Here is a 21409-nt window from a genome sequence, read left to right as displayed (position 1 = left end):
TTCCCTATCACCGAGGATGGCACGACCGTCCTTCCCGTCTCTCGGGCCCGCGATCTCGGTGTCATCCTTGACTCGTCTCTCTCGTTCACCCCACACATCCTATCCGTTACCGAGACCTGCCGGTTTCACCTTTACAATATCGCCAAGATCCGCCCTTTCCTCTCCACCCGAACGGCTACCTTACTGCTACAGGCTCTCGTTATATCCCGGCTAGACTACCGTGTCAGCCTTCTCTCAGATCTCCCTTCCTCCTCTCTTGCCCCGCTCCGGTCTATTCTTCACTCCGCTGCCCGGCTCATCTTCCTGCAGAAACGATCTGGGCATGTCACTCCCCTTCTTAAACAACTCCAGTGGTTGCTTATCAACCTCCGCTCCAAACAGAAACTCCTCACTCTAGGCTTCGAGGCTCTCCATCACCTTGCCCCTTCCTACCTCTCCTCCCTTCTCTCTTTCTACCGCCCACCCCGCACGCTCCGCTCCTCTGCCGCCCACCTCCTCACCGTCCCTCGGTCTCGCCCATCCCGCCGTCGACCCCCGGGCCACGTCCTCCCGCGGTCCTGGAACGCCCTCCCTCCTCACCTCCGCCAAACTGATTCTCTTCCCCTCTTCAAAACCCTACTTAAAACTCACCTCCTCCAAGAGGCCTTCCCAGACTGAGCTCCCCTTCTCCCTCTACCCCCCCGCCCTTCACCTCTCCGCAGCTTAACCCTCTTTTCCCCCATCTCCCTCTGCTCCTCCCCCTCTTCCTTCCCATCCCCTTAGCACTGTACTCGTCCGCTCGACTGTATATATTTTCATTACCCTATTTATTTTGTTAATGAAATGTACATCGCTTTGATTCTATTTAGTTGCCATTGTTTTTACGAGATGTTCTTCCCCTTGACTCTATTTATTGCCATTGTTCTCGTCTGTCCATCTCCCCCGATTAGACCGTAAGCCCGTCAAACGGCATGGACTGTCTCTATCTGTTGCCGACTTGTTCATCCCAAGCGCTTAGTACAGTACTCTGCACATAGTAAGCGCTCAATAAATACTATTGAATGAATGAATGAAAGCAGGGTCACAGAATGACACAACACCCACCCACTGACATCACAGTCAGGTCATGGGGTGATCTGCGACGCAATATACACGTCGACACAGGCGCTACTGTAAGCTGCCGACGCGTTGCCACGGCAACGGGTGCTTGCCCGTGGAGGAGCCCGCCTCTGGGGACAAAATGTTCCCCAAACGCTTGCGGGGCACGAGTCGCCCCTAAGTCCGTTCACTGGATAGGCTGCGGGCATTCGAGAAATACAATCTAATCAACGAACGAACATTTCCCCAGCCCGGCCACGGAGACGGCTGCCGTAAAAAGACGGAAGTGCTGTAAAGCGGGCGCTTCCTCCTTCTCGGCCTGCGAGAGCTCCTCATTCTTCAACGCGGCTTACGCCGCCGACGCAACGAGCTTCTCTTCGGTCGGCGGGTTGGCTGGCTGGCTATGCCGACACTGGCGCACAACCCTCTCCTCCCGCCCGCCGTCGGCGTCGCCGCCGCTTCCTCGGGTAAGGGGATTCTCCAAAGGCGGTTGCCCCCACGGCGCGGCGTAGAGGCCGTCGTTCTCGGCGGCCCCTACGCTTTTGGCGTAAAACCTTTCTCTGCCCACACTGGCCTGGTTGAGGCCGGTGGGGGAAGAGGCTTAAAGCGACAACAGCCGGGAGAAGAGGGTGAGGAACGGCGATAATCACGAAATCGGAGAAGCGATCCCTTTTGTCCCCCCTCCTCCCCCAAATGAGGAGATCGGTGGTGGTGGAGAGGGGGACCGCACCCCGATGGTGAACACCCTGGAGGAGGTAACTGCCCGTGGCCGTGGTGGGGTGGGGGAGTCCGGGCGGGGGAGTGAGTGGAGGTGGTGTCCTGTTGCTGCTGCTGCGTGGGAGATCTGTCTATCTTTCTATCTTTCCATATCACATTTGGAGATATATTTATTTCTCTACCCCTGTACGCGTTCCACCCCCCCCCCCCCCCCCCATCACACACACGCACACATCCTCTCAATCCTCCCCTTTCCACGCACGGGTTCCCCGGATTGGGGTAGCAGTTCCTCCCCGCCCCCCGCCTCCCCCGCGCCGGTGAATCCTTGGCTTTGTTTTCAGGAAACAGTATTTAATAGGGACGGGGGCTGAAGAGGGAAGAAGAGGACGGGGCTGAGGAAGAAAAAGGCACCCCCTCCCACCCCCATCCCCCCACCCAAGGCTCAGGAGGGAGTTATTGCTGTTGCCACTTATGCTTCAGACGGGTTACTTTGTCCCCTTCTGGGATTTCCTCCTTACCCTTTCTTTTTTTGGAGCCCAGTCCGGGGATATTTAATATCGGGTTTTTGTATTAAAAATAACCCTCGAGTTTCCCTTGTCTAATTCAGAGGCTGTTTCTCACCGACCATTTTGGCCAGCATTGGCATGCACCGAATATATTTACTTTCATTTTAATGGTATTGGTTAAGCGCTTACTATGTGCCAAGCACTGTTCTAAAGACCGGGGAAGATACAAGTTGATGAGGTTGGCACAGTCTTCTCGGGGAGGATTTGGTAGCCTGGTGTCGTGTGTTACCTTAGCTTGGTATTAAAACAAACAAAATACCCACACATATACACAGGCACCTATGTGTGATACATGCATTTCTTCAGGAGAGCGCGTGCGACCAGTTAGGAAATGTAATGGATAAAAAGATAAATCCAAGGAACTTTTGGGGAGACTTGCCCAAAGGAGAGGTGTGTGTGTGTGTGTGTGTAATATTGTGAATATAGTCATAACCAGTGGGGATAATAGTGAATTTGTGGCCATTTTTCTAGGCCGTTTTTGAAAATGAGACTATAAACAAACGAGAGGTAACCGGGATGCAGACAAACCCTTGGTGCAAGACTGGTGTTTTGAGGAGGGAAGTTTTTGCATTGCATGCCATCCTTTTACTTGATCATATTTTCTCCTTTTTGTATTACCATGGAATAGAGTTTGGGAAATGAGCAGTAAGAACTCCGAATATTTCTGAGAGTCGAATTTTTCAGAGAGGCCAGGCCATCGGCACTTCCCGATTGTTTTCTCTCCATTCCAGGATCCAAAACGTTTTTAAATTAGGCAAAGGTCAGTGTCCGTTCGCCTTCAAACACAGAACTTTCAAATGGAAACAGGAAGGCACCACTTGAAAAGGCTTGGGAACCACATGTCGGAGGGGGTATAGATTTTAAGTAGGTGGAGGAGGAAGAAACGAGAAGATCTGTCAGCAGAACACAATTAGGCAGGCTTGGGATGAACAGAAACATTCCTGTAAAAATGGGCCTAGGTTAGACGACTGTCAACTGTGTGTTTAAGAATGGAGTGGGAGGGAGAAAGTCTGACTACGGGGCATGTATGGTGTCTGTTCCACTGTGAGCTTATGGTAAAAAAAAAAAAAAAAGATATTTGTTAAGCACTTACTATGTGCCAAACACTGTTCTAAGCACTGGGGTAGTTACAAGGTCATCAGGTTGTTCCACGTGGGTCTTCATCCCCATTTTACAGATGAGTTAATTGAGGCACAGAAAAGTTAAAGTGACTTGCCCAAAGTCACACAGCTGACAGGTGGCGTAGCCGTAGAATCCACGACCCCTCACTCCCAAACCCGTGCTCTTTCCACTAAGCCACCCTGCTTCTAGTAAAAGTACAGTGTCTTGAAATTTGGCAAATCCTGCTGATCTGTCAAATTGCTCCCTGTGACAGATGTGAAATGGATCACCCTCTCCTTTTTTTAATTTAATTCTTTTTCTTTCACACAGTTCTCCTGAAACAGGGGAATAATAGCAGGGGCTTCACATGGTTCATTTAATGGAAGGGTGTGTGAGGGTATTGTTTACTGTACAGTACTTTGGTCACAGTGATTTCTTTGAGTTGCTGATTAGGGGCTAAAGTTACTTCCCTTCTTTCACCGCGTGGGCTTTTGTGAGGTGTTTTTAGACATTTGTTACCTGGGGAATTTGAGGGAGGGCAGAAGAAGGTGAGCTTCAAATCTGGTAGGATTCCGATATTTAGATTTGTCTCCATCCTTTGGAAAGCTTCATATTTATCTTTCAGCATAGTAGTTAGTGTGTTCTGAAACAAACACTTGAAAAAGAACCTGTGTGTGTGTACACACACTTTTTTTTGGATGTGGGGATCTTACATTTCATGAGTTGCAGTGTGACTCAGTGGAAAGAGCATGGGCTTGGGAGACAGAGGTCATGGGTTCTCATCCCGGCTCCGCTGCTTGTCAGCTGTGAGACCTTGGGCAAGTCACTTAACTTCTCTGTGCCTCAGTTACCTCATCTGTAAAATGAGGATGAAGACTGTGAGCCCTACATGGGACAACCTGATAACCTTGTATCTACCCCAGCGCTTAACAGTGCTTGGCACATAGCGCTTAACAAATAACAACGTTATTATTATTATTCGCATCAAAAGTGTGCATGGAAGAGTGTGATTTGGTGGGGTGATCAGTCTCTTCATGTGGATCTTCAGGTGAAACAGGTGCTTTTGGTGTGGCACAATCATGAGTGACTTGATTTGTGGGAGCAGGGTCTGGAGTGCCTTTAGGAAATATTGGATGTGTCAGGAAATTAAGAAGTATATTGAGTGTTTGTGCTCTGCCAAAGCACTGTGCTCAGCCTTGTGTGTGTGGGTGGGTGGGGGTGGGTGGGCAGGGAGTAGATAGAGGATAATCAAATCCCTGTTCCATATGAGGCTCACAATCTAAGATGTAGGGAGAGCAGGTCTCATCTCCATTTTACAGATAAGAGGTGGTGATTAATTTTTCCAGTTGGGGCCTTAAATGTCTCTGGATTTCCCACTGTATTGAGAGCTTCAAATTTATAGTCTTGCTTCAGTTTTAGGAGCATCTCTCCATAAGGGGCAGGCTCAGCTTTTCTCATGAGATCATGTTGCCACATATTGCGGTACTGTCTAGACCATGAATATATTTTGATTCCAGCGGTAATCATTCTGTAGCTTTGTTACTATACGTAGGAGGCTTGGAAAGGCATGAAAAAGAATCCACAGGTTTCTTGGAACAGCTTTTAAAAGAGCGACTTGTTACAAACCTGAAGAGGAAACTTGATAGTTCAGAGTGGTAGCTGGTTTTCAGCATATGTAAGAATTCACTTTTCCCCCTTCCATTTCTATGGCTGGGTTCCCTCCCTCCATATGCTTCCCCTGCCCCCAACCCAAGGCTGCTATTGGGCCCATAGCAAATGGCTTTTCCAAAAGTCAAAAGCCAGCTGGAGAAAAGATCTACATTTTCAGTTGGAGCAGAAAAATGACCTGGTGTGGAGGGGAGGAGCACTAAAGATGATTTGGGGAGAAGATTTTCAATGAGAGGATGTAAAATGGAGGCAGTGAGGGACTCTGTATGTTGGGGGTGTAAAATGGCAGCACCTGTCACTTGCCAATTAGGACTATGCCTAAAAGAGGAATACTTGAACACAAGATATGCAGAATAAACAGCTCGGGGCTCATTGCAGCCCGCAGATCAGTCAGTTACTAACTCAGGCTCCTCCTCAAAGGGAAAAATAGAACATTAAGTCACTTTCACCTTTAGCAAGCCTCCTGTGGCATTTTGGAGGTGGGGAAAATCACCCTGGCAACAGGTTTGGGAGCCGTGGGGGTGACTCTTTTTGGGGCCAAGGTGAATTCTATGAGGTAATTCGGGGAAGAGCTTGGTAATAGAAAGGCATGTTGGCTTCATTAAGTAGTAGGAAAGTCATCTTGATGGGTTGCCTCTCCGGGCCCTAGCTGTAGGCTATTTGTGCTCCATTTCTGCAGGGAAAATCTGAAAAGTGCTAGTGTGGAAGTGGTTATTAAACATCCAGTCTCCTGGACTTTGGCTTGACTGTGTTCCTGCTTCTTTAACTCCCACAGTTGTCTGGATGTGAGGAAAAACAGCTTTTATACCAAGCATTTCTAAGAATTTAAAAGTTACAAAGTTAGATTATCTGTGGCTTGAATCAAATCTATTGTCTTAAGTTGCAATTGTGCACTGAGCTTGTCTTCATCTTTGTCATTATAGTTATTTATGGTATTTAATGAGCATTCACTATGTGCGAAGCATTACCTAAACACTGGAATAGTTACAAAATAATCAGTTAAGACAAGGACCCTGTTCCACAAGGGACTCAAACCAAGTATATGTATGTGTGGGGGGGGGGCGGGGGGGAAGACTCAGAGCAATACAAATAATAAGGACATCTTAAAAAAAAAATCCCAAAGTCCAAATGAACAATAGCTATTCCAATATATATATTGGGTAATAATAATAATAATGGCTTTTAAGTGCTTATTATGTGCCAAGCACTGTTCTAAGTGCTGGGGGGGGAATACAAGGTAACCAGGTTGTCCCACATGGGGTTCACAGTCTTGATCCCCATTTTACAGATGAGGTAACAGGCACAGAGAAGCTAAGTGACTTGCCCAAAGTGACACAGTTGATGAGTGGCAGAGCAGGGATTAGAACCCGTGACCTCTGACTCCCTAGCCCGTGCTCTTTCTCAGGGTAGTTCTCAGGGTCCTTGCCAAGCTAGGCTTGGGGATCCTTGCTTCATGGTCGTCAAATGCAAATCTGTGGATGGGGAGAGGGGACAGTATAATTGCACAGTTGTTTCAAATGTACCACCAACTAGTGACAAACCAATTCAGGAGCCAATTTTAAAATCTCGATGGCAGCCTTCCCTGGAGAAATCTACCTATACCCACTCCGTTAAACTCGCCTCTCCCAGGATGGGGCCCCAGTGAGACAGAAAGCTTTTCCAGCACCTTCCAGCTAATGCAGGATGGGTTTGTAACAAATGTGGGGACACTCTCCCCGCTCACCAGGGTCTTTCCAGAGCAAAATCAATGTCACCCAGACAACTGACTCTGATGGGACTTCTGGGGATGAAATCTGCCACCAGTAGGGTGAGGTGCAATAAGGTTCCTTTATCTAGGGCGTCTCAGGAGCTGTATGTGGTGGGAATGACCTAGAAATGCTCAGATGGAGACTTGCAGATCCCGGGCTTGTCAGAGGGATTGGGCGAGCCTGAGGCCTTGTGAACTATTGTTTTCTGCCTGCTGACAGCACACAGTAGTCTGACTTTTTTAAAGAGCAAAGGCCTCTATAAGATGTGAGGTACCTGGTCAGGTTTGCCTCCCCAGGATGTGGTGTATTTACAAAATCTCAGGCTTATTTTACCCAAAGTTTTCGTGTATTTGTTTATTTTACATAGGCCACCTTCTGCAGGCCCAGTGGAAGATAGGGGAAGTGAAGTGAGTGGAACCTGCAGATGGTTAGTGCTGTGTGGAAGGTAGAGCTAAATCTGCTGACCCTTAGGGATTTCCTCAAGAATTTCCTCTATTTTCTGAAGCAGGTTTGAATCTGGGACTATGAACTTTTATTTATTCATTTAGTTTTCAAACATAGAACGCGATGGAAAGAGCACTCAAAAGTGGTGCATACTTGTACCCTTCTCCTGGAAGGCAGCAAGATGCCAAACCCAGAAACTCATGCAGTTCTTTTTCGGTACTTTAGAGATGGAGGATATCAATGTTTCTCTGACCTGCTGTTATTTGGCATGCAGTCTATTTACTTGCCTCATGGTTTATTTATTCTGGTATTCGTTAAGCGCTTACTACGTGCCAGAACGATTGCTAATGGAGGTGGGACGTTCTGGGAGAGACGTGTCCGCGGCGTCACTATGGGTTGGAGACGACTCGACAGCACAAGACAAGACAATGCGCCAAACACGGTTCTGAGCAATGGGGTAGATCTAAATTAATCAGATTGGACACAGTCCTGGGTCTACATGGGACTCATAGTTTAAAGTAGGAGGGAGAACAGGTATTGAATTCCCTACTTTGCAGATGAGAAAACTGAGGCCCAGAGAAGCTAAATGACTTGCCCAAGGTCATTGTCCTCCAGTAAATGGTGAATTTGGGGATCCCCAAACTGGACTGTGCTCATCCCCAACGGTGTGGCCATTTTGCAGTTGTGGCCGTCAGTTAATGAATGGTATTTGAGTGCTTACCGTGTGCCCGGCACTGTACTAAACCCTTGGGAGAGTACAATACGACAGACCTTGTAGACATGTTCTTTGTGTAGACCCTGCCCTCTACGAGCTTGCGTCCTACAAACGCAAGAATGCAGGGACACAAGATAATGAGAAGTCGCTGACTTGGTTGATTATACTTTTTTGGGTGGCTGGGTCAGAACTGACCGCATATCTGGAACTGCAGCGCTCCATAATGTGGGAGTTCACAACCCAACAGCACTGTTTGGGTTGTGATTCTCTTCCCTAGGAAAGAGGGGATTTCCTCTTGCATGTGGAAAAAGCACTCTGGCTTCTGGGCCTGAAGTTCAGGAGAGTGGAAGGCAAAGAGCCCTTTGGGATTGTAGAGAAATAAATGTAGCTTGTTTTAGTACAAGTCCTTTAACTTCGGGATGTTATTCAGTGCTTTCTTGGTGAAGTTATCTACTGCATTGCAGTGTCCCCTCCAAAGCCCAAATGACTCTTAAGAATATCTTTGGTCTTGTCTCAGAGAAGAATGGAAGCAACCCAGGCTCTACCCCGTCCACTTCACACTTCAAAACCACTTTTATTTTGGTGGGTAGTGTTTTGTATTCTATTTTATTCTGTATTCTGTTAGAGAAGCAGTGTGGCTCAGTGGAAAGAGCATGGGCTTGGGAGCCAGAGGTCATGGGTTCGAATCCCAGCTCTGCCATTTGTGAGCTGTGTGACTGTGGGCAAGTCACTTCACTTCTCTGGGCCTCAGTTCCCTCATCTGTAAAATGGGGATTAAGACTGTGAGCCTCATGCGGGACAACCTGATTACCCTGTATCTACCCCAGTGCTTAGAACAGTGCTCTGCACATAGTAAGCACTTAACAAATACCAACATTTTTTTTTGTTTGTTTTTGGAGACTCTGGAGTTTTGACACCTTTTTTGTTTTTTGATACCTATTTACATGTTAGGATTTGGACTGGACTGGACTTGATAGTCATCTAGGGTATTTCTTTCAGCCAGAGACCTGATTTCTCTGGCCTCTTGATTTCTTGATTTCTTGGCCAGAGTCAGGTACTCCACAGAGGGCCTGTTCTCAGAAATGCAACATCTTCTGTTGCTCCCTAATAATTTCCACCCAAAGGATTTGAGACCTGAAGTTTGGGATGTTCTGCTTTTTACAGTTGAGGTTTCCCAATGGCGTTCCAGCCATCAACTCACTGATTCCCTTTTGGTTCAGCCCTACACAGGAGGTACTGTTAAACCCATTGCTCAAGTAGGGAAACTGAAACATTTAGAAGTTAAGCAGGGCCTCCAGAGAGACATTCATTTGTGGTATTCAGTCAGTGGTATTTATCGAGTGCTGACATTGGGCAGGGCACAGCACTCAGCTCTTGGGAAAGTACAATACAACAGAGTTGGCAGACATGTTCCCTGCCCACAACGAGCTCACCCAGGTGCTCAAAGGGGACAGATCCAAACGCATTCATTCATTCATTCAATAGTATTTATTGAGCGCTTACTATGTGCAGAGCACTGTACTAAGCGCTTGGGATGAACAAGTCGGCAACAGATAGAGACAGTCCCTGCCGTTTGACGGGCTTACAGTCTAATCGGGGGAGACGGACAGACAAGAACAATGGCACTAAACAGCGTCAAGGGGAAGAACATCTCGTAAAAACAATGGCAACTAAATAGAATCAAGGCGATGTACAATTCATTAACAAAATAAATAGGGTAACGAAAATATATACAGTCGAGCGGACTAGTACAGTGCTGTGGGGATGGGAAGGGAGAGGTGGAGGAGCAGAGGGAAAAGGGGAAAATGAGGCTTTAGCTGCGGAGAGGTAAAGGGGGGATGGCAGAGGGAGTAGAGGGGGAAGAGGAGCTCAGTCTGGGAACGCCTCTTGGAGGAGGTGATTTTTAAGTAGGGTTTTGAAGAGGGAAAGAGAATCAGTTTGGCGGAGGTGAGGAGGGAGGGCGTCCAGGACCGCGGGAGGACGTGACCCAGGGGTCGACGGCGGGATAGGCGAGACCGAGGGACGGTGAGGAGGTGGGCGGCGGAGGAGCGGAGCGTGCGGGGTGGGCGGTAGAAAGAGAGAAGGGAGGAGAGGTAGGAAGGGGCAAGGTGATGGAGAGCCTTGAAGCCTAGAGTGAGGAGTTTTTGTTTGGAGCGGAGGTCGATAGGCAACCACTGGAGTTGTTTAAGAAGGGGAGTGACATGCCCAGATCGTTTCTGCAGGAAGATGAGCCGGGCAGCGGAGTGAAGAATAGACCGGAGCGGGGGCGAGAGAGGAGGAAGGGAGGTCAGAGAGAAGGCTGACACAGTAGTCTAGCCGGGATATAACGAGAGCCCGTAACAGTAAGGTAGCCGTTTGGGTGGAGAGGAAAGGGCGGATCTTGGCGATATTGTAGAGGTGAAACCGGCAGGTCTTGGTAACGGATAGGATGTGTGGGGTGAACGAGAGGGACGAGTCAAGGATGACACCGAGATTGCGGGCCTGAGAGACGGGAAGGATGGTCGTGCCATCCACGGTGATAGAGAAGTCTGGGAGAGGACCGGGTTTGGGAGGGAAGATGAGGAGCTCAGTCTTGCTCATGTTGAGTTTTAGGTGGCGGGCCGACATCCAGGTGGAGACGTCCTGGACGCAGGAGGAGATGCGAGCCTGAAGGGAGGGGGAGAGGACAGGGGCGGAGATGTAGATCTGCGTGTCATCTGCGTAGAGATGGTAGTCAAAACCGTGAGAGCGAATGAGTTCACCGAGGGAGTGAGTGTAAATGGAGAACAGAAGAGGGCCAAGAACTGACCCTTGAGGAACTCCAACAGTTAAAGGATGGGAGGGGGAGGAGGCTCCAGCGAAGGAAACCGAGAATGACCGGCCAGAGAGGTAAGAGGAGAACCAGGAGAGGACAGAGTCGGTGAAGCCAAGGTGAGATAAGGTATGGAGGAGGAGGGGGATGGTCGACAGTGTCAAAGGCAGCAGAGAGGTCAAGGAGGATCAGAATGGAGTAGGAGCCATTGGATTTGGCAAGAAGGAGGTCATGGGTGACCTTAGAGAGAGCAGTCTCGGTAGAGTGGAGGGGACGGAAGCCAGATTGGAGGGGGTCTAGGAGAGAATGGGAGTTAAGGAATTCTAAGCATCGATTGTAGACGACTCGTTCTAGGATTTTGGAAAGGAAGGGTAGTAGGGAGATAGGACGATAACTGGAGGGGGAAGTGGGGTCAAGAGCGGGTTTTTTTAGGATGGGGGAGACGTGGGCGTGTTTGAAGGCAGAGGGGAAGGAGCCCTTGGAGATTGAGTGGTTAAAAATAGAAGTTAAGGAAGCTGGGAGTGCAGGGGCGATGGTTTTAAGAAGGTGAGAGGGAATGGGGTCCGAGGCGCAGGTGGAGGGGGTGGCACTTGCGAGGAGGGAGGAGATCTCCTCTGAGGATACTGCAGGGAAGGATGGGAAAGTAGGGGAGGGGGTTGGTGGGGGGGGAGGGGAGAGGCGGAGGGGTGACTTTGGGGAGCTCAGACCTGATCGTGTTGATTTTCGTGAGGAAATAGGTGGCCAGATCATTGGGGGTGAGAGATGGGGGAGGGGGAGGAACAGGGGGCCTAAGGAGAGAGTTAAAGGTCCGGAACAATCGGTGGGGGTGTCGGGCATGGGTGTCGATGAGGGAGGAGAAGAAGCTTTGCCTGGCGGAGGAGAGGGCAGAGTTAAGGCAGGAAAGGATAAATTTGAAGTGTGTGAGGTCGGCTTGGTGCTTGGACTTTCGCCAGCAGCGCTCAGCAGCTCGAGCATAGGAGCGTAGGAGGCGGACGGAGGAGGTGATCCAGGGCTGTGGGTTAGTGGAGCGAGAGCGGCGGAGGGAAAGGGGGGCGAGAGAGTTGAGATGAGTAGAGAGGGTGGAGTTGAGAGCGGAGACCCGCTCGTCGAGAGTGGGAAGAGAGGACAGGGCGGCAAGGTGAGGAGAGATGCTATTGGAAAGACGGATGGGATCGAGAGAGCGGAGGTCTCTGTGGGGCACTAGCGAACATTTGTAGGGGGAGGGAGTGTGAGAGATGAGGCAGGTGAGAAGGTTATGGTCAGAGAGAGGGATTTCAGAGTCGGTGAGGGAGGAGATAGTGCAGCGGTAGGAGATGACGAGATCGAGGGTGTGACCGAGTCGGTGAGTGGGCGCGGTATGGTGGAGGAGGAGGTCGGCAGAGTCGAGGAGGGATAGCAGGCGGGCGGCAGAGGAGTCGTCGGGTACATCCGTATGGATGTTGAAGTCTCCAAGGATCAGAGTGGGCAGAGAGAAGGAGAGAAGGAAGGTGAGAAAGGGGTCAAGGTGGTTGAAGAAGTCGGAGGTGGGACCGGGAGGGCGGTAGATGACGGCGACAAGTAACTGGAGTGGGTGGTAGAGGCGAATGATATGGGCTTCGAAGGAGGGGAAGGAGAGGGAGGGGGGAGGAGGGATAGTGCGGAAGCGGCAACGGGGCGAGAGGAGGAAGCCGACGCCTCCTCCCTTACCGGTGAGTCTGGGGGAGTGGGAGAAGGAGAGGCCTCCGCTGGAGAGAGCGGCGGCGGAGACCGTGTCTTCGGGAGAGAGCCACGTTTCCAAAAGGGCGAAGATGCCACAGAAGGGAGAGGGTCTCGGGGAAAGAGGGCTTAATCGGGGAAGGCCACTTGGAAGAGATGTGACCTTAATAAGGCTTTGGAGGTGGGGAGATTAGTGGTCTGGTGTATATGGAGGGGGAGGAAGGATGCGGGAAAGGCGTTGGCGAGATAGATGAGATCGAGGCACAGTGAGCAAGCTGGTGCTAGAGGAGTGAAGTGGGCAGGCTGGGCTGTAGTAGAAAATCAGTGAGGTAAGGTAGGCTGGGGCGAGCTGGTTGAGTGCTTTAAAGTCAACTGTGAGGAGTTTCTATTTGATGCAGAGGTGGGTGAGCAACCACCGGAGTTTCTTGAGGAGTGGGGAGGTGTGGACTGAAAGTTTTTTTTGTTGTTTTTTTTAGAAAAATGATCGGAGCAGCAGAGTGAAGTCAAGGCTGGAGTTGGGGAGAGACAGGAGGCAAGATGGTCAGTGAGGAGGCAGATGCAAAAGTGAGGGTGGGTTATGATAAGTGCTTGGATTAGAGTAAGAGCAATTGGGACCGAGAGGGAAGGGTGGATATTAGTGATGTTGTGAAGGTGGAACCAGCTGAATTTGTCGACAGATTGAATATGTGGGTTGTGTGAGAGAGATGAATTGAGACTATTGCCAAGGTTGTGGGCTTGTGAGATCGGGAGGATAGTGGCATTGTCTACAGTGATGGGAAAGACATGGTGAGTACAAGGTTTGGAGGGGAAGATAAGGAGTTCTGTTTTGGACATAGTTTGAGGTGTTGGCAGGACATCCAGGTAGAGATGTCCTGAAGGTAGGAGGAAATGTGAGATGGCAGAGAAGGAGAGAGGTCAGGGTTGGAGAGGTAGATTAAATTTGGAAATCCTCTGCATAAAGATGGTATTTGAAACTATGGGAGTGAATGAGTTCCCCAAGGGTGTGGATGTAGATGAATAGATGAGGAACCCAGAACTGATCCTTGAGGGACCCCCTGCCACTGTCAGTGGGTTGGAGGCAGAGGAGGAGCCCGAGACTGAGAATGAGCGGTTAGAGAAATAGGAGAAGAACCAGGAGAGGACATTGTCAGGGAAACCAAGGTTGGATAATGTTTCCAGGAGAAGGGGGTTGTCAGCAGTGTCGAAGGCAGCTGAGAGAGGTTGAGGATGGCCTAGGGGCAAGAGCACAGGCTTGGGACTCAGAGGATGTGGGTTCTAATTCTGGCTCTGTCACTTGTCTGCTGTGTGATGTTGGGCAAGTCACTTAACTTCTCTGTGCCTCAGTTACCTCATCTGTAAAATGGGGATGAAGACTGTGAGCCCCATGCGGGACAGGGATTGTATCCAACGTAATTAGCTTGTATCTACACCGGCACTTAGAACAGTGCTTGGCTCATAGTAAATGCTTAACGAATACCATAATTATTAATTATTATTAGGAGGATTAGGATGGACTAGAGACTGTTGGATTTGGCAAAAAGAAGGTAATTGGTTACCTTGGAGGGCGCAGTTTCTGTGGAGTGAAGAGGGCGGAAATCAGATCGGAGGGGATCAAGGAGAGAATTGGAGGAGAGGATATGGAGACAGTGGGTGTAGACAACACTCAAGGAGTTTGAGGAGGAATGGTAGGGAGATGGCAGCTATATCTGGAAGGAGTCATGGGGCCAATGGAAGGTTTTCTTAGGTTGGGGGATACAGGACCATGTTTGAAAGTAGAGGGAAAGAAGCCATTGCAGACTAAAAAGTTGATGGCAGCCAAGGAGGGAAGAGGCACTCATTCATTCAATAGTATTAATAATAATAATAATGTTGGTATTTGTTAAGTGCTTACTATGTGCAGAGCACTGTTCTAAGCGCTGGGGTAGATACAGGGTAATCAGGTTGTCCCTCGTGAGGCTCACAATCTTCATCCCCATTTTACAGATGGGGTAACTGAGGCTCAGAGAAGTGAAGTGACTGGCCCACAGTCACACAGCTGACTAGTGACAGAGCCTGGATTTGAGCCCATGACCTCTGACTCCCAAGCCCGGGCTCTTTCCACTGAGCCACGCGCTTAATATGTGCAGAGCACTGTACTGAGTGCTTGGAATGTACAATTCGGCAAGAGATAGAGACAATCCCTGCCCATTGACGGACGTACAGTCTAATCCCTTGCCCCCTCCTACCTCACTTCACTACGTTCCTACTTTACCCAGCCCACAGACTTTGTTCCTCTAACGCTAAACTTCTCACTGTACCTCAATCTTGTTTATCTCACCGCCAAACTCTTCGCCCGCATCCTGCCTCTGCTCTGGAACGTCCTCCCTCCTCCTAGCCGACAGACAATTACTCTCCCCCCCACCCCCGCCAACCCTCCCCCCAAACCTTATTGAAAGCCCATCTCCTCCAAGTGGTCTTCTCTGACCGAGCTCTCCTTTCCTCTTCTCCCCACTCCCTTCTGCGTCATACTGACTTTATCCCGCTCCCAACTCCACAAGGCTTATGTATGTATCAGTAATTTATTTATTTTTAGGTGTGTCTCCCCCTCTAGGCTGTAATCTCATTATGGACAGGGATTGTGTCTTTATTGTTATATTGCACTCTCCCAAGCGCTTAGTACAGTCCTCTGCACACAGTAAACGCTCAGTAAATACGATTGAAGAAGGGAAGGGGGCAGGTGCTTTAAGGTATGAAGGGATGGGGTCAGAGGTGCAGGTGGAGGAGGGTAGATTTTGAGAGGAGGCAAGAGATAATAATAAAGATGATGATATTTGTTAAGCGCTTACTATATGCTAAGCACTGTTCTAAGCGCTGGGGTAGATACAGGGTTATCAGGTTGTCCCAAGTGGGGTTCCGAGTCTTAATCCCCATTTCACATAGAGGTTACTTAAGCACAGAGAAGCTAAGTGACTTGCCCAAAGTCACACAGCTGACAAGTGGCGGAGCGGGAATTAGAACCCATGACCTCTGACTCCCACACCCATGCTCTTTCCACTGAGCCTTGCTGCTTTTCATCTCTTGATCTTTTGGTAAGGCATGGAAGAGAGGGATGAAAGCAAAGCTGAGTATCTGGGACTAATTTAGCTATTTGGATTGACTGTTTTAATTAACCCTTAAAACGGCTGATGTTTTCCTCCTCAAAATTATTAATGTTCATTTTTCATTTTGCAGGTGACTGTAACGGGTCCCTGAATGAACTAGAAAATATAAGGCCATTCAAGGTGATGGTTTTGACCAACAAACTATTTGGTCAGTCAGTTGTAACCACCACAAGTACGAGCTTAAGTGACCAAAGGGCACTTTAGATCACGGAGCACTTGAGGGGCGTCCACGTGTTCTCTTTGATCTCTTGAAGTTCCCCTCCTCTTTTCACTTGGGCATGGCCAGTGGCACTTGGCTCTTGGAGTCCCAAATGAAGGTCTTGTTCTAGTCAAAATCTGAGGCTATGTGCCAGTTTGAGGTTGGCCCAGAAGATTGCAAACCCTGGGAATCCCGGGATTAGCTAGATCTCTCCAGCCTGGCATCTCCAGTGGCTTTGAGTGGGCTTTCTGGGTAGAGCCCACTCTACATGCGGGATTGGGTAATTGATAAGAAGGAAACACTTGACAAATTTTTTTTTTGAACGTTACTGTTCTTGGACTGAATCACTGATCAGTCTCTACTTGCAGGGAACCCCCACCGTTCCAGCGCAGGCTTGGCTTAGTCGAAAGAGCACGGACTTGGGAGTCAGAGGTCATGGGTTCGAATCCCAGCTCTGCCACTTGTCAGCTGTGTGACTGTGGGCAAGTCACTTAACTTCTCTGGGCCTCAGTTACCTCATCTGTAAAATGGGGATTAAGACTGAGCCTCACGTGGGACAGCCTGATTACCCTGTATCTACCCCAGTGCTTAGAACAGCGCTCTGCACATACTAAGCGCTTAACAAATACCAACATTATTATTATTATTTTTCAGTTACTGAGGTAGTTATTCTGAAAGGCTCTGGGAAAGTTATTTTGAATATCAAAGATGAAATGAGTCTTTTAGCACATATCTTGCTTTTGAATGTGAAATTGGGGGTGAGGGAACCCTATTTCAGGAAAGTTTGAGGAGAAAGGAAAGAAAGCATTTACCAGTGTCCCAGAGAGTACTTGTAAACTGTGGGGCACATTCGTTTGAGCAGCATATCAGAATGATGATAAGTGGGAATCAGTGCAGCCTAGTGCACGAGAAGCAGCCTGGCATAGTGGAAGGAGCCCAGGCTTGGGAGTCAGAAGACGTGGGTTCTAATTCTGGCTCCGCCACTTGTCTGCCGTGTGACCTTGGGTAAGCCACTTAAATTCACTGTGCCTCATCTGTAAAATGGGGATTAAGACTGTGAGCCCCACTTGGGACAACTTGATTACCTTGTATCTATCCCAGCGTTTAGAACAGTGCTTGGCACATAGTAAGCGCTTAACAAATACCGTAATTAATTACTTAGCGGAAAGGGCATGGGCCCGGGAGTCAGAGGACCTGGATTCTAATCCCAACTCCACCACTGGTCTGCTGTGTGACCTTGGGCAAGTCACTTAATTTCTCTGGGGCTCAGTTGCCTCATCTGTAATATGGGGATTGAATCCTCCCTCCTGCCTATCAGTCAGTCATATTTATTGAGCACTTACTCTGTGGAGGACACTATACTAAGTGTCCTAAGCCTTTGGGAGAGTACAACACTGCAATAAAACAAACATATTGCCTGCCCACAACAAGTTTACAGTTTAGGGGATGAATTTATAGTCTAGAGTTGACTGTAAGCCCCATGTTGGACAGGGACTGTGCCCACCCTGATGATCTTGTTTCTACCCCTGTATTTATGGCTCAGTGGAAAGAGCCCGGGATTGGGAGTCAGAGGTCATGGGTTCTAATCCCGGCTCTGCTACTTGTCAACTGTGTGACCTTGGGTAAGTCACTTTACTTCTCTGTGCCTCAGTTACCTCATCTGTAAAATGGGGATGAAGACTCTGAGCCCCACGTGGGACAACCTAGTTACCTTGTATCTACCCCAGTGCTTAGAACAGTGCTTGGCACATAGTAAGCGCTTAAACAAATACCAACTTTATTACTATTTATTATTTAGTAAAGTGCCTAGCACATAGTAAACGCTTAACAAATACCATTCAAAATAAAAAAGTATATCCCTAGGTTAGGGTAGTGACTCACCACTGATTTATAACTGGGTTAAGAGGCATTTCATAAGAGCTTTGTATTTCTACAAAAGGTAACCCAGAGTTTTAAATGAGTGTAGCTTTGTAAAATGAAGAATGAACATAGATGCATTGGTTTGATGCTGTTGGATGATGCTTTTTAAAGAGGCAACGGCATTTATTGGCTCAGGTCATAGACTTGAGCAAAGATACTTAGGTTTTCAGCGCACTGGTTTATCCTTCTGTCATATTAGAATACTTTCCAAGCACTTAGTACAGTGCTCTGCACACAGTAAGTGCCCAATAAATACAATTGAATGAATGAACTAGCCTAATGGTACTTCTCCTTGCCCTTGTCAGTAACCAGATAACTTAAAGCCGGAATTCTTTGTGCACCTGATCTGTCACAGAAATATGGTGGACTGCCGCTTCTCTGGTGCTGAGAAGTGTCTGGGTGTAGGGGGTGTCTCCCTTATCTCCAGACAGCTCAGAATTCTTTCCTGGATTAGCCATTTGCAGGAGCACCATGACCATGGAAGGGTTCATTTTCGTCGGCTGTACCTGGTCTGCTCTGCTCTGCTCTGCTGTGTGCACATGATAGTTGAAAATGACAGGATCTCTCAAAGACTTTAAATGTCATCCAAGATGGCTGAATGAGCATAATATACAGCTGCAGTGGATTTCTCAATTTCGGATTTTTGCACCTGGATTAGAGTAACTTGAGTATTTATTGGCAGGAGAGGTATTTTCTTAGCTTCTGGCTCACTGATTTTTTTCCATCTGTCTCTTCCTTATTCCCTTGAGAGATTTTTAGCGAGTACCTTTTTGACTACCTTACAGAGTCTCTTCCGTAAGGGGGAAGACTTTGGTCGTTTCTAACAAGGATTGTTCACGTCCTCCCAGTACATACATAGTTCACTCCTGTCTTCCTGCTGGTTCAAATTTGAGTGTGCCAAACATATTAATGCCATGGATTTCTTCTCTTATTGCTCCGAACTGCAGGGGACAAGCAAGGCTGGATTACCGCATCCTGGGGGACCCGGCCTAATTGACCTTGTGCACTGCCCCCCTTCCTTCCATGACATGTGATGCCATTGCGTCATGTGACGTTTGATGCCATCTAAAGCGTGGCATGCCTCGCTATTACCCCCATCCTGCTTCATTCAGATGGCATTTGCCTACCTGTGTGTTTGTATGTCTCTCTTGTGTACTCACACTCTCTCTCTTTCTCTCTCCTCTCTCTCCTGCCCTGTTCCCTGGGCAGAGTGGTGTTTCCAGGCAGATGTTGGAGAAAGGCATGGAGGCAAAGCAGGAGAGAGAAAGAGAGCATATGAGAGTGAACAAAGCAAAAGTGAGAGGTGCAGACAGATAGGTTTGAGCCGAGTTCCCTGGTGATGAAAGTCAAGTCTGCTGTCCTGTCCCCAGTCTTCATCCCTCCGTTCTTTCCCACCCCCTAACAACAGATGACAGTGGGACCTGGGGTGGGGAGGCAGAATTCCCAAGAGCATTCAGGCTTCTCTTATGGCACATCCAACACTCCTAATTCACCCACCCCTCAGAAGTGAGGTGGCCTTGGTCGTGGACTGCTGCTGCATAAATTCCTCCCCATCCTGCTCAGGCAAGGTAGGTCGGGAGATTGAATCTTGCCCCCGAACCTGGAGCCAAGTCAAGAGGGCATAAATGTCTATTTATTTTCCCATCTGTCTGTCTCCTTCTGATAAGAGTGTGAGTTCTTTTTGGGCGGGGGACATGTCACTTCTTTATTTTGTACTTTCTGAGTGTCTGGTATTTACCTTAGCTGCTGCCTACGCCCGCAACCCACACCGGATACCCTCAAGGCCCCCGCCGCTGCCCCAGAGACATTTGGACATGAGCCCCGGGACTCTCCTTGCCGCTAGGCTTTTGACTTTGATTTTGATCAGATCGACCCCTGACCCTGGTCATCACCCGCTTATTAATACTATTCTATTGTATCATATTTTATCATATTACTATTTTACTGATTTTGCATGTTATCATTAATTGTTGTCAGTGCTGCCACCTACCTCCCTGGCCTCACCATGTCCTTCCACCCCCCCCCCCGCCCCTCCCAGTCCTCTCCTTCCCCTTCCCCTCTCTCGCCCAGCTCTTTCCCGCTCTCTCCTCTGACCCCCCCCCTCCAGAACCCCACTTTACCAGCGCCACCCCTCTTACCCCCTCCCTACTCCCCCCCCCACCAAACCCCCTCCTCCCACCCTCCCCCCTTCCCTCTTCCCCACCCACGCCCCATCCCAGTCCTCCTGTCCCACCGCCACCCTTCCTCCCCTTCTCCCCGTCCAGGGCCCCGCCACCTTGTTCCCATCCAAACCCTCCTCTCCCCCCGCTCCCCTCCTTCTTTCCCCCTTGCACCCACAGCTACTTTCAAGTGTGGCCTCTGGAACCCCCGCTCCATTACAAGTAAACTCCCTTTCATCCATGACCTTTTCCTTTCCTGCTCTCTCCTCCTCCTCGCCCTTACGGAAACCTGCCTCACTCCTGCTGACAGGGTCTCCGCCGCTGCTCTCTCCAGCGGAGGCCTCTCCTTCTCCCACTCCCCCAGACTCACTGGAAGGGGAGGAGGCGGCGGCTTCCTCCTCTCACCCCGTTGCTGCTTCCGCACTATCCCTCCTCCCCCTTCCCTCTCCTTCCCCTCCTTTGAAGGCCACATCAGTCGCCTCTACCACCCCCTCCAGATACTTGTAGCTGTCATCTACCGCCCTCCTGGTCCCACCTCTGACTTCTTCAACCACCTAGACCCCTTTCTCACCTTCCTTCTCTCCTTCTCTCTGCCCACTCTGAGCCTCGGAGACTTCAACATCCACATGGATGTACCCGGTGACTCTGCTGCCCGCCTGCTATCGCTCCTCGACTCTGCCGACCTCCTGCACCACCATACCTCGCCCACTTACCGACTCGGTCATACCCTCGATCTCGTCATCTCCTACCGCTGTACTACCTCCTCCCTCACCCACTCTGAAATCCCTCTCTCGGACCATAACCTTCTCACCTGCCTCATCTCTCACACTCCCTTCCCCTGCATATCTTTGCTACTCCCCCCCAGAGACCACCGCTCTCTTGATCCCATCCATCTCTCCAAAAGCATCTCTCCCCACCTTGCCCCCCGTCCTCTCTTCCCTCTCTCGATGATCAGGTCACCGCGCTCAACTCCACCCTCTCTACTCATCTCAACTCTCTCGCCCCCCCTTTCCCTCCGCCGCTCTTGCTCCACTAACCCACAGCCCTGGGTCACTGCCTCTGTCTGCCTCCTACGCATCTATGCTCGGGCTGCCGAGCGCTGCTGGCGAAGGTCCAAGCACCAAGCCGACCTTATCCATTTCAAATTTATCCTTTCCTGCGTTAACTCTACCCTCTCTGCCTCCAGGCAAAACTTCTTCTCCTCCCCCCTCGATACCCATGCCCGTCACCCCCGCCAATTATTCCGGACCTTTAACTCTCTCCTTAGGCCCCCTGTTCCTCCCCCTCCCCCATCCCTCACCCCCAATGATCTGGCCACCTACTTCATCACGAAAATTAACACAATCAGGTCTGAACTCCTCAAAGTCACCCCTCCCCCTTCTGCCTCCCTCCTGCCCCAACCCTCTCCCCTACTTTCCCATCCTTCCCTGCAGTATCCTCAGAGGAGATCTCCTCCCTCCTCGCAAGTG

The 21409-nt window shown here is 49.5% G+C and overlaps 1 protein-coding gene across 6 annotated transcripts in view; it reads left to right on the top strand.

Moving 5' to 3' along the window:
- The first annotated feature begins 1206 nt into the window (after positions 1-1206).
- Positions 1207-21409, top strand: part of CSNK1G2 (casein kinase 1 gamma 2) — a 114005-nt gene continuing 93802 nt past the window's right edge. The window contains exon 1 of one of the 6 annotated variants that reach the window (XM_029052435.2): positions 1207-1544. In XM_029052435.2, the coding sequence (XP_028908268.1) occupies positions 1481-1544 (64 nt within the window). In that variant the 5' untranslated portion in view covers positions 1207-1480. Of the gene's footprint in view, positions 1545-1570; positions 1833-21409 lie in introns of those variants that run through there. The other 5 variants (XM_029052433.2, XM_029052436.2, XM_029052431.2 and 2 more) reach the window with 5 other exon arrangements.

The sequence above is a fragment of the Ornithorhynchus anatinus genome, chromosome X2 (genome assembly GCF_004115215.2).
Source record: "Ornithorhynchus anatinus isolate Pmale09 chromosome X2, mOrnAna1.pri.v4, whole genome shotgun sequence".
NCBI classification, from domain to species: Eukaryota; Metazoa; Chordata; class Mammalia; order Monotremata; family Ornithorhynchidae; genus Ornithorhynchus; species Ornithorhynchus anatinus.
Note: the sequence above shows the minus strand (reverse complement) of the source record. Positions and strands in the feature narration are given on the sequence as shown.